General features: G+C 40.1%; 1 protein-coding gene across 2 annotated transcripts in view; it reads right to left on the bottom strand.

Moving 5' to 3' along the window:
• Nucleotides 1–841: 841 nt before the first annotated feature.
• The window catches only part of Trim24 (tripartite motif containing 24), a 109074-nt gene continuing 97783 nt past the window's right edge, over nucleotides 842–12132 (bottom strand). The window contains exons 16-19 of one of the 2 annotated variants that reach the window (XM_021191754.2): nucleotides 11504–11636; nucleotides 9515–9589; nucleotides 5686–5835; nucleotides 842–5024 (exon numbers count right to left, since the gene is read on the bottom strand). In XM_021191754.2, the coding sequence (XP_021047413.1) occupies nucleotides 4815–5024; nucleotides 5686–5835; nucleotides 9515–9589; nucleotides 11504–11636 (568 nt within the window). In that variant the 3' untranslated portion in view covers nucleotides 842–4814. The remainder of the gene's footprint in view (nucleotides 5025–5685; nucleotides 5836–9514; nucleotides 9590–11503; nucleotides 11637–12132) is intronic. The other variant, XM_021191753.2, reaches the window with a different exon arrangement.

Here is a 12132-nt window from a genome sequence, read left to right as displayed (position 1 = left end):
ATACGGCATCTCGCAATGTCCATACCTCATACATAATGCACACAGATATAGATGCATGAAAAACATCAATAAACATAAAATATAAAAAGCCTACTAGTGACTTTTAAAATATTTATAAGCATCACACTTTCAAAACCTTTAAGTTAAAATTAATATAAGCAAAGCTTTATGACACAAGTCCTCATCCTGTGCTGCCTTCCTCCCCAGTGGATTTTCATGATAAAACTTCCTTCCATAATATGAAATGAGCTTTCTGTTTGTTGGGCTGGCTTTCTTTGTTGTTCATTTGTTTTTTTTTTAAGACAGGATTTTGCTGTGTAACCTCAGCTGTCCTAAACTTGCTCTTAGAGCAGGCTGGTCTCGCAAACTCAGAGATCTGTCTGTCTGCCTCTGCCTCCCAAGCACTGGGATTAAAGTTAAGCATTGCTGCCTTTAAGTGTCTGGGGCTGGCTTTCTTAACACCATCATTAGAATACCCTTAAAGAGACTGGACCAGGTAACCAGTACCGCTGTTAAAATCTACTTCCAAGGGGGAAAGCACTGCAGTCTATTTTTTTTTTTTTCTTTCCTATTTGTAAGTCCCCTGCCCCCCTAGTTTATCTAAGGTCAAGGAAACACATATTAGAACTAAAGTTCTCCTGTTGTTTATGGACCATAGCACACGTTTATAGGCAACAATGCTACAGCTGCCAAGAATAGACGAGGACTCGACTAAAGAGCTCAAACTCAGTAAAATGCTACTAAATACATTGTTGTCACCAAGTCTTCCATTACAAAAGTCTCTGCCATGGTAAAATATTCACAGTAAAAATTCACCAGTTAATTTTTTTTTATTAAATTCAAAGCACCAAACTCTGAAGAAACAAAAACACAGTCTAAAATTATACTGCCTCAGATGTCCTTCACTTGTGAAACCTCCGTGGAGAAGTTTGTGACCTGGCGCATGAACAAGAGACACCTGTTTGGGAATGACAGAATTCCTACCCAAGGCAAAATAAATGTAAAATTATCAACTATTATTTTACACAGAGGTATCAAATACTTTGAAAAATATAGCATGGTTATTTGATTAAAAACCAAATACAGTACTTGAACTCAGGAGGTCATGTCTGCAATTTTAATGACCAATCAGATCTATTTTCCTCATTCATATGGACTTTAAATAGATAAAAAAATGAATACACTTTCTCTTTATAATACTTTCAGTTGAAACTCAAAACCCTTTGTTTCTCATGAAGTAACTCACATTAGTCTGGCTCAGGCCTCCTTTGCATGTTCAACAATGTAAACAAAGAATGTGTGAACTGCAAATGCACCTTGGAAATGAGCAGCTGGCAGTGTAGTGACCACTGACTGGGGGTGGCCTTCTCATACCATTCTCAGTGACATTTCTGCACCTACCCCCTTGTGTGACAGCCAAACACCAAGCCCATTCTTAGCTTGGAAAAGCAAAACTACCATGGAAGGAAGGGGTTTTATTCTCCCCACTCCTCTGTCCAGGAAAGAAGTGGGGCTTGTGAATCCAAAGCACAAAGGAACCATACTGTCAGATTCTGACATGAAAGTGTCATTTGCCTTTTGCCTGCTCAGTCCACTTCTGTGAGTGTCCCTACTGCTAGAGATCAGGTGCTTAACACAACCACAGCTTTTGACTTGGGAGTTAAGCAAAAGCAAATCCTACCGGCAGCCTGGACTGCATATCTAGAATCATCTTTCAAAGACAATGATGGCGTTCAGGGAGATAGTGTGTGTGGCAGGGGTTTTACACGTTAAGACCATACATCCTGGAACTTTGATTCAGGGCTCTGGAAACCAAACTTCCTCAGTTACTGTCAGAGGTAAATGCCGGAATAAGTGTAGGTCAAGACTGCTAAATCATAATGAACATTTTTTTTTTTTCTTTTAGTTTGGGTGGTGGTAGTCTCAAAATCAATATGGGATAGAGTTTGATTTTTGTTTCTGTTTTTTTCTTTAAGCTTCTATTACAGTTAAAGACCATTTAGCTTGGATCCATCTGAACACATTGGTTCTTGTCAATGATTATGTCAGGAGAGCAGTGTTGCTTGTAGAAAAAACTCAAGACATTTACTTTTAATATATTATTAAATATCATTACAGGAAACATGGTTCTCAACTGTCCTTCATTCAGCAAAAACTGTTAATGGTGAAATGTAACATTCTTTTGAAAGGTTACTACGGTATAGAATATAACAGTGACTGGGATATATCAGTAGACATTCTGGCTAAAATACATAAAAATTATATTTACCTTATTTAAGCCCTACCTCCCCCTTAGTGATAATTCTCAAAATAATTTACATAAGTACTGTTTTAACTCAGGTGACAGTTATGGAAGGAAGACAATCTATCAGAGAACGGTATTCTAAGATAGCAAAAAGAAACGTATTGCTCAGAGCTCCCCAGCTGGGGCTTGAGATGGCTCAGTGGTTAAGAGCATTTATTGCTCTTGCAGAGGACTCAGGTTTGGTTCCCAGCACCCATATGGTGGCTGACCACCCTCTCTAACGTCACTTTCGGGGTATCCAATGCCCTCTTCTAGCCTAGGTGGGTGGGCACCAGGCACACACATGATGCACAGACAAACATACATACATATGAAATAAAAAAAATAAATCTTTAAAATAATGGTTCACAGCTGCTACACTTAAAATGCTGAACTTAAACCACAAGTTTAACCACTTCCCACAAATAATAAAGCGAGCAAGCAAGCAAGCAAGCAAGCAAATCAACCAAGCCCAAAGCTGAGGGCATGGTCGCACACGACTTTAGTCCCTGAACCAGGGAGGTTGAGGTAGAAGGGCCAGAGCTGAAGGCCAGCTGAACATAAAACCCCACTTCCCCAAGGGTCTGTGCACTGTCCAACTTTGTTCAGGCTGTTTCCAGAACAAATGCCAGCTGCATGTTCAAATCAACACAACAGACATCAGCACACAACATACATTTAGAAAATGGGTGAAGACTGTTAGAGTGGTTACGTGTAACGAGTATTATATAGGTTGTTTAGAGAATGGGAAACTATTGCTATTAAGGCATGTACACAATAGTCTCCAGCCAGCAAGCTCAGGAATAATGCTACACAGAAGTCACCAGCTCCCTGCTCCCCCCCCAACCCCCCCCAACCCCCCCCAGCGGCTAACACAGCGGATGATGACCTTCAACTTCCCATTCTCCTGCCTCCACCTTCTAAGTGCTGGCATTGTGAGTGTGTGCCTGCCACCACAGCTACCATGTCCAGCTACACTTTAATTCAGGGGAGGTCATGTGATCAAATAAATCCTCAGGTCAGCTGTGTTTTATTCTGTCAACCTAAGGAAAAAAATTTCTCTAGTCAAACAATTAAAATGCTTTAATACTAAAAATTTACTATGGCAAACTAAAACTGTTCTTGCATTTTGTCAAATATTGGGCTAGTACAACAGTACTCAATGATTTTATTTTACTTTAATCTCATTTGGTGCTTTGTTTATTTGAGCCCCCCCACCCCCGCCAAAAAAAACCCCACCAAACAAGCAAAAGGAATAAATCTTTTTTCTCCCCCCCAAAATTAAATTCTGAATTAAGGTAGATCAAAGATGAAATATGAAGTTCTGTTAAAAAACAAATCAAGGAAACAGAAAGCCAACAAAGAATAGTTCCTAGAATTCCTTCCCTCCCTCCAAACGATCTCTTCCCAACCCCACAACACCTGCTTCTTTGACATGAGAAGGACAGATGAAAGCCCATTCAGGGAGCTTGAACAGGGCAGCCCCGGGCACAAGCTATAGACATCTATCAAATATTGGTGCACCCTATTGTATACTTGATGCTTCTACTGAGTGTGACTGTGAGCCTTTGGCTCACACTTTTAATCCCAGCACTTGGGAGGCAGAGGCAGGTAGGTCTCTAAGTTTGAGGCCAACCTGGTCTACAGAGTGAATTCCAGGACAGCCAGGACTACAGAAATACTGTAGAAATAATGTCTCAAAAAACCCAACCACTTCGCCCTTCTCCCCCCAAAAGAAAGAAAAGCCACTAGCAACTTGCAGCTCTGCACAGTAAGGGGTAGAGTGGAGGGGCGGATCAAACAGCAACACTTAACACACATACTTCCTTCCCTCAAGAAAGCTGAAGAAAAGGCTGATCTAGCAATACACGAGAGAATGGCCCTTTAGAACTGCTATGCCCAGCATCTCTAACAGACAAGATAAAACAAAACAATAACCAAACATTTGTTTTTCCTGATTTTTTTTAATGCATTTGCCATCTTACATGGATATTATTTGGTGTCTTAGTAGCATCTGTCCACACCTTTTCCAGCAGGCAGCCTGGCAAAGAACTCTGCTTCCATTCACGTTTGGGGAGGACTTCATTTAAGAATAGTAACAGAACTATCTCCTTACAGTTGGCCATAATTAATGGGTAATGAAATTAATATTCTAAAAATGGATTATCACACATCCAGATCACACTAAAATCTTAAACTATTTCTTTCTAGTGTAGCACTCACTCCAGGCTCCTGTATGAAATCCAACAAGGGGAAGAATGTCTTTTCTTTCTTTGCTCTTTCTTGTTTTTCTACCTTCTCTTCCTTCTTTTATTCTTGTACACATTTCCTTCCCTCCTCTTCTTTTTATTATCATTGACAAGAGGTTAAAGAAATGGGTTATTAAAGAAACCAAAGTCCAGTAAACAGCAAAAAACAGACCAGAGAGCTCATAAACCCTGCTCTGTCGGGATCTTAGATCACCAACAAGGCTTTTGCTGTCTATTTCTGAAGGGAAATCTTTAGCACAGTGCGCTGGCCCAGTGCGGCATTACTTAAGCAGCTGGCGGTCCTCTGTGCTCTTGAGACGCTTCTTCCGGGGCTGTACAAAGTCATCGTCTGAGTCGTCACTGAACTTACAGTCTTCTGCTTCATGCCTGAATTCTAGCTTAGGAAACCTTTTTTCTGGATAAAGATTCTTTAGAAGTTCTTCAAAATAGCTTTCAAGTTTTATACCAGCATTGGCTACTTCAGAATCAGGCTGTGGAATAAAAATACGGGTAGGAATTAACACCCCAAAGACCCATGTTTTAGTTAATAAAAATAATCTCTCATAATTCTGTTCCTATTTGGCACACGACTATGAAACTTTTAATGAACTGTTGGAAAAGTACTTAGGAATGTCACTAATATAAAACAAATCCTAGTCTGGGGGTACACTTTGTACTGACTCCTTCCAGAAGGAGTGGTGAGGACAGGGATGGGCCACACCAGCAAGGTGACAAGAAGATCATGGGTAGGATGAGAAACGTCAACAAAAGAACAAACAACAATGAACAAAAAGACACAGTTCTATAAAGTGACATGAGTAGATTTTAAATGAGAACTGTTTGGTACATCCTTACTATTTCAAGATAAACTCAGAAGTCAAAGTCTAAAAATGCATAGCTTGCACATCAAGGGAAGGAATGATAAATCCTGACTCTAACTGTCTCAGCCACAGGCAGTCTTGGATTTGCACTTACCACACACAAAACTTTGCAAACTCAGTGTGGATAAGCCTCCCTAGTAAGCTCTGCCGCACCCTGGCAGACAGGTGACATTGCACACTTCCTCTAGCACAGATACCTTGGGACCTCCCTGCTGGCAGGCAGGCTGGTTAAGATCACTCTCCACATTGCTGTGGCCTCGCCCCATCTCACCTCATTGAATTCAGCACAGTTTTGAAAGATCAATCTAAAATCAGCTACAAAGTCTTCAGGCTTTGTATACATGCAATAATCCTCCTGAAGTCTTTTCTTGATGGTTGACAAGTCCATTGGGTTTTTAATTATTTTATAATAATCAGGCACCTTACAAAACAAATGAGTTATTATAATATAAATAAGTAAATTGTACCCGGTCCTATAGTATATGCTATTTTTCTTCAATTTAGTTTGTCATTGGTAAAAAAACAAAATCAAAGAAACAAACATTTATAAATAGGTACTATGTTTTCACACAGGTTTTGTGTCACTTTCTTTAAAAACAATGTTTTATATTGGTATATATTTACTGTATATAATGTTGGGTATCATACAGATAATTAAGTGTATCAAGCCTCATATCAAAAGTCTTCCCTCCTCCAATTCCCAAGGCATGTATATATAGAATACCAGCAGACCCACAATTGAGAGAAAATATAACACCTTTCTGCATTCAAAGAATTATCTCTACATATCTATATTTTGGAAAAATGACATAATTTCAGTCTTTATGGCTGACTAAAAATTCATTATGCATATATAACTTATTTTTGGTTTTGTTTTTCAAGACAGGGTTTCTCTGGATGTAGCCCTGTAGACCAGGCTGGCCTTAAACTTGATGATCCACCTCCCTTGGCCTCCTAAGAGCTGGGATTTAGAAGCATGTGCCACTACCACTCAGCAATACACAGTATTTTTTAAATCTCTAGTCATCTGCTGATGAACAGCTAGGCTTATTGTATCAGCTACTGTGCACAGTACTATAATAAATATGAATGTATAAATATCTCCATTGCACAGTGTCCACTGAACATTTAAACTAGAAGAGAAAAAGTATAAATGGTCAATAAGCATTAAGGAAAAAATGTTTATTAATATTAGCAGTCAGAAAAATGGAAACTGAAATTACACTGAGATTCTATCTTACCCCAGCCAGAATGGCTACCATTAAAAAAATGAAACCACACGCATACACACAGACACACACACTCTGTAAATGCTGATGAGGACTATGGGGAAAATGGAACCCTTACACACACTACTGGAGGGAATGTAAATCAGTTCAGCCATGATGGTAATCTAATCAGTATGGGGGTTATTCAGAAAACTAAAAATAGAATTACTATGTGACCTAGTTAACAATGATTTTTAATGGGAAAAAGGGGTTCCAGGCCAGCAAACGCTACACAGTATTTTCTTTTAAAGCTTCTATATGCTCCTTCTTCATTGTTAAATAAAAAAATAATTACTAAGGTGGGTATGGTGACACACAACTTTAATCCTAGCTCGTGGGAGGGAGAGGAAGGCAGGTCTGTGAGTTGGAGGCCAGCCTGATCTACACAGCAAGTTCTAGCTTAGCCAGGAGTTCAGGAGTGAGTGCGTGCTTGTAAAGCACGGCTGCTCTGTCCAGCAACACGATCTTGTACATTTATGGAGGGGTCTGGTCATGGTGGTGCGTGGCTTTAGTACCAGCCCTAAGAGGCAGAGGCAGCAGGACCTCGATGACTTCCACAGCTGCTCCACAGCCTGAGCCAGTCAGTGAGTTCCAGGCCAGCAGCGGCTAGACAATAAGAGCCTGTTTCTAAAGCAAGCAAACAGCCATCTAAAGAGGATGGGCAACAGGACTTTGTCTTGCACTATTCCAAGGAGAGAAGAGCTTGACCCTCAGCCCTGATCCTCACTACCGTGGCCCTGCAAACATTACTTAACCCTGCTGAAAATATGGCATACTCCAGAGCAATAATCCTGGCAATTTCAGAGATTAATGAGGTGATTTTTTATGAAGCAAAAGGGGATTAACTTGTGGCTGCTGGTACTGTTAATAGAAATGTAAGCCAGAATCATAAAAAGCAAGAATTTTGGGTTGTACTTTTAAGTATGTACTGGCACAAACTTCTATCTTCTCTACCCTGCTCCTTTTGGGTATGAAAGCTCCTTTTCCCTGAAGTTCTTATTTCCATTTCTGGACTGGGGCTGTAGCTTAGTAGAGCATGCGCGCGCGCGCGCGCACACACACACACACACACACACACACACACACACACACACGTTCAATCCATAGTGCCCTTAGAAAAACTCTTAGTTCTAAAAAAAATTATAAAAACCTAAATATCAAAAATGGGTTGCTGGTGCAGGAGGATCCCTCCAGGTTCAAGGCCAGCATGGCTACATAATGGTTTCCAGGCCAGCCAGTGTTACACAATGAGCTACACATTAACTACATAAAATAATGTGTTTAATTGCAATATTTTCTACCATGAATCTGACTGTCTCAAGCTAAATTATTTATAAGTTTTCTTTTTTCTAGTTTGCATTAATTTTTAAAACCCAACAAACCCTAAGTGTAAATGTCACTGGGAGGCAGAGGTAGGAGGGTCAGGAAGCTCACAGTCATTTCCTCCTGGACTGTTTGAGATCCATGAGATCCTGTCTTAGAAAACCCAACCCAACCAAACCACAACCACAATAAAGAAAACCAAAACAACATTTATTCAATTTCAGAAAGAACTTTCAGATACCACAGATGGAGAAAATATTTTAAGCATGGGAACCTCTCTAGTACTCTAAAGGTATCAAAGTTATATCATACTTTCAATATAGCTCTGTGTGTGTGTGTGTGTATACACACGCATATACATATATACATACATATATGTGTGTGTGTATATATGATGATTCTCTGCTTTTCTCTATTATTAAATTCTACTTTTTTTTTTAAAGTCTAGTCGTATAGAGAGGCCTTTATTAAAAAAAAAAAGTACTGGCTATTGTCCCCAACAACTCATTCCATAGAAGCCTTCTGAGATATAGAAAACATAAAAAACTGTCCCAATATAAAAGTAAACTGGGTGGGATGAGGATACCCAAGAAACAAATAGAAATTATCAGCTAATTGTAATTAACATGCATTTATCTATTTATTGAAATGGCTTCATTTGTAGGAACATGGATGAAGCTTGAGATCATCATCCTAAGGGAACTAAGGAACTAAGTGACACAGAAGGACAAAGGGTATATAGGACACGAAAGCACAGTGGATCTGTGTGCGGAGCAAGAGTAGTGCTGTTTAGGAAACAAGACAGAGCAATGGGGGAAGTGAGGACAGATTCTCACTCTTATATGGGATTTAGATTTAAAGCACTCACTCATGCACATATGCACACCAGGAAAGAGTGAGAGGAAGGGAACCAGTGGCAGAAGAGTATGCAGGAGGATAGTGAGGTGTGTGTGTGTGTGTGTGTGTGTGTGTGTGTTCAACATTTGGATTAGGAGTCTGGGTAGAAGGCTCAGTCAGCAAAGTGTTAGCGATGTATGTAGACATGAGTTTGATCACAAGCACCTATGCAAACCTATGTAAAAAGTCAGGCATGGCAGCACATATTTATAATCCCAGCTCTGGGGAGGCAGGGACAGGCAGATTCCTGGAGCTAACTGGAGAGATAGCAGAGACTAATCCTCGGGTCTTAAGTCCCACTATGATTCTCTCTCAAAACCCAAAAACTGTGTGTGCTGCCCCCCCCCCCACACACCTATACACACTCCCCCATAGGACCACCCACAAAAAGATTTGGATTAGATACAAGAAATTATTGAAATGATAAAGAAATTAGGTTCTCATAAAATTAAAAAAAAATTATCCATGTAAACCTGTACCTATGACATTAGTATTATCCCTCCATGTAAACCTGTACACGTGACACTAGTATTATCTCTCCGTGTAAAGCTGTACCTGTGACATTAGTGTTATCCCTCCATGTAAACCTGTACATGTGACACTAATACTTACAGTTAGAGGAACAGGGTCTTGGAAAGCCAGGCTCATTTCATGGCAGTAAAGAAACAGAAGCAGGCGTTCACATTTCTAATGAAAAATACAAATAAGAATGAAGTCATAGCTTTGTTTCTGAAAGAATTCACAGGTCTCAAATTAAAAATTAAAGCCCAGGGAATCAATAAGGAACACTGAATCTTTGGGTTTTGCTTTCCATCTGAATTTGCTAACAGCTTAGGGACTATGGATATGACAGTCTCTGTAATTGAGGGAATAAGCCAATCACACTAGGGAATACACATTTGTACCTCAAGATGAGTGCCCTTCCTTACCCCCATCACTCTGGTCTGCACTGTGTGAATCAGCAGTCACTGGAGGAAGCTCACATATTGATTATATATTAATGTAGTGCTACAGCTTTTTCCCAGGTAAGAGCTGTCTTTTCTCTCTCGCACACAGAAGTGTCCTGTTGTGAGTTCCCAGGGAACACATACTGTACTAGCACATCTGCCTAGATGTCAAGCTTCATACTTTCTTTTCTAAAATATATCTTGATAAACTTTTTAGTAATTAAAAAAGTAGCTAAATGTTAAATAAAATTTCATGTGACCAAAGTATGGAATTCTTTTCTTTTCTTTTTTTTTTAGATGTATTTATTTATTTTATATATGTGAATACATGGTCACTATCTTCAGACACACCAGAAGATGGCATCAAATCCCATTACAAATGGTTGTGAGCCACCATGTGGTTGCTGGGAATTGAACTCAGGACCTCTGGAAGAGCAGTCAGTGCTCTTAACCACTGAGCCATCTCTCCAGCCCTGGAATTTTTTCTAGAACATTAAATCTAAAAGTAAATCTTACTGTCAATTCTCAAAAGATTCTGAAAACCAGTGATAAAAATCAAACAAGACAGAAATTAAGGTAGACAAAATTTAAAAGCTCAGACTAAAGCTATGCATTCCTGTAATCCAGCACTTGGAAGGCTGAGGCAGGAGGATTGCTGTTTGATGACAGACTGGACTAACAGTGATACTCCATCTCAAAGAAACAAATCAAAAATAATAAATAAAATAAAAAATCAGAAATAAAGAACAAGGCTGGGCTTGTACTTGGAATTCAGAACCAAGTGTAATGTTGTGAATTCAAGGCCAGTATATACTACACACACAGTTTTTGGCTAGCCTGGGCTACACAATGAATTCTTGTCTCTTCTTGCCCCTGCCAAAAAAAGCCAAGATGTAGTTGGACTGAAGAGATGGCTCAGTCAGTGGGGAATACCTGGGATGAATTCCAAGCAGAGGGTAAGGAAGCTAGATGCCCTGATGTATAGTAGTATTCCCAGAAGCAAAGAGGTGCCATGGTGGGAACTCGGGCTCACTGCTCAGGTAGCCTTCTCTCTCTCCTCCCTCCCTCCTCCCTCTCCCTCTTTCGATCTCTCCCCGCCTTTGTTCTAGCACCATCCCTCCCAACCCAAAGCCCAGCTCTGTCTATAAGGGAGATAGTTTATTCTGCACAAGTATACTATTTTAAATACCTAGCTAAATAGTTTTCTTTTTTAATTAAGAAGTTATAGTTCAGTGGATCAAGTGCTTTTTCTATGCACCAGGATTTGGATTCTCAAAACCTAAGCAAAAAAAGCCAAGCCTCCACCTGTAACTGATATGAGGGAGGATGGAGAAACAAATGAATTCCAGGTACTTGCTAGCTAGCCAGTCTAGCCCAGTGAGCTCCAGGTTCAATGACAGGATCTGCCTCAAAAGTAAGGTGGAAAGCAAAAGAGGAAGACACGTTAGGATAATCTCTGGTCTCCATGTGAAGATGCATGGATGAAAGCTCATGCACATGAGTTTAAACACAAACACACACACAGACACTATAGTTTTCTATTGATTCTTCTCTCTATGTACAGAGGGAAGAGAGAAAGAAACTTAAAGGTGAAAGAATTCAGTATAAAATCAATGCATGTAACTAACATGCGTGGAAATGTTCAGAAACGTACCCTTTTGTCAATCGGTGTTAACTTAGTAAGGCCTTCGCTTTTCCTTTTCTCTGAGCGGTGACTGGGGGCATCACAATCATATTCAACTTCTGGCTTAGATAAGTCTCGGCAGAAAGTACAAATCCATTCTCCACTGTCGGGATAATGTAAGCATGTCAGATCTGTCTTCACCACCACCTTCCCACCACCTGCAGGCCACCCAGGACAGGTTTCCTTGGACTGGGTTTTATCCTCTGCCTATTATCATGTACTACTAGGTACAAAGAACTACAGAAAAGAGATGGCAGGAATGTGGTACAAAGGTCTAAGAGGTTAACGTTAATGTCTGAGAAAACTTGTGACCCTCCCTCTATCTCCTCCATGCTTGGTTACAGATGTGGGCCACAAGGGCCCAGAGAGGGCCTATGACTGTTTATCACAACACATGAGCTTTCTGAGAAGCACAAAGACTAGGAAGCAGGGAACAGGAAACTGTAGGGACTCTAGAGTATACATTTGTGCCAAATGGAATTTAAATCTTTGTAATAGTCAAAAGTTCATTACAATTGTTAGATTTTTAAAAATCCCTTCTCCACCTTCCTCTCCCCCTCCATGTCATTCCTTTCCAGTTGTACCCCCTCCCCTCCCCC

Source organism: Mus pahari, chromosome 2, assembly GCF_900095145.1.
Source record: "Mus pahari chromosome 2, PAHARI_EIJ_v1.1, whole genome shotgun sequence".
NCBI classification, from domain to species: domain Eukaryota; kingdom Metazoa; phylum Chordata; class Mammalia; order Rodentia; family Muridae; genus Mus; species Mus pahari.
This window is presented reverse-complemented; position numbering and strand designations above follow the sequence as displayed.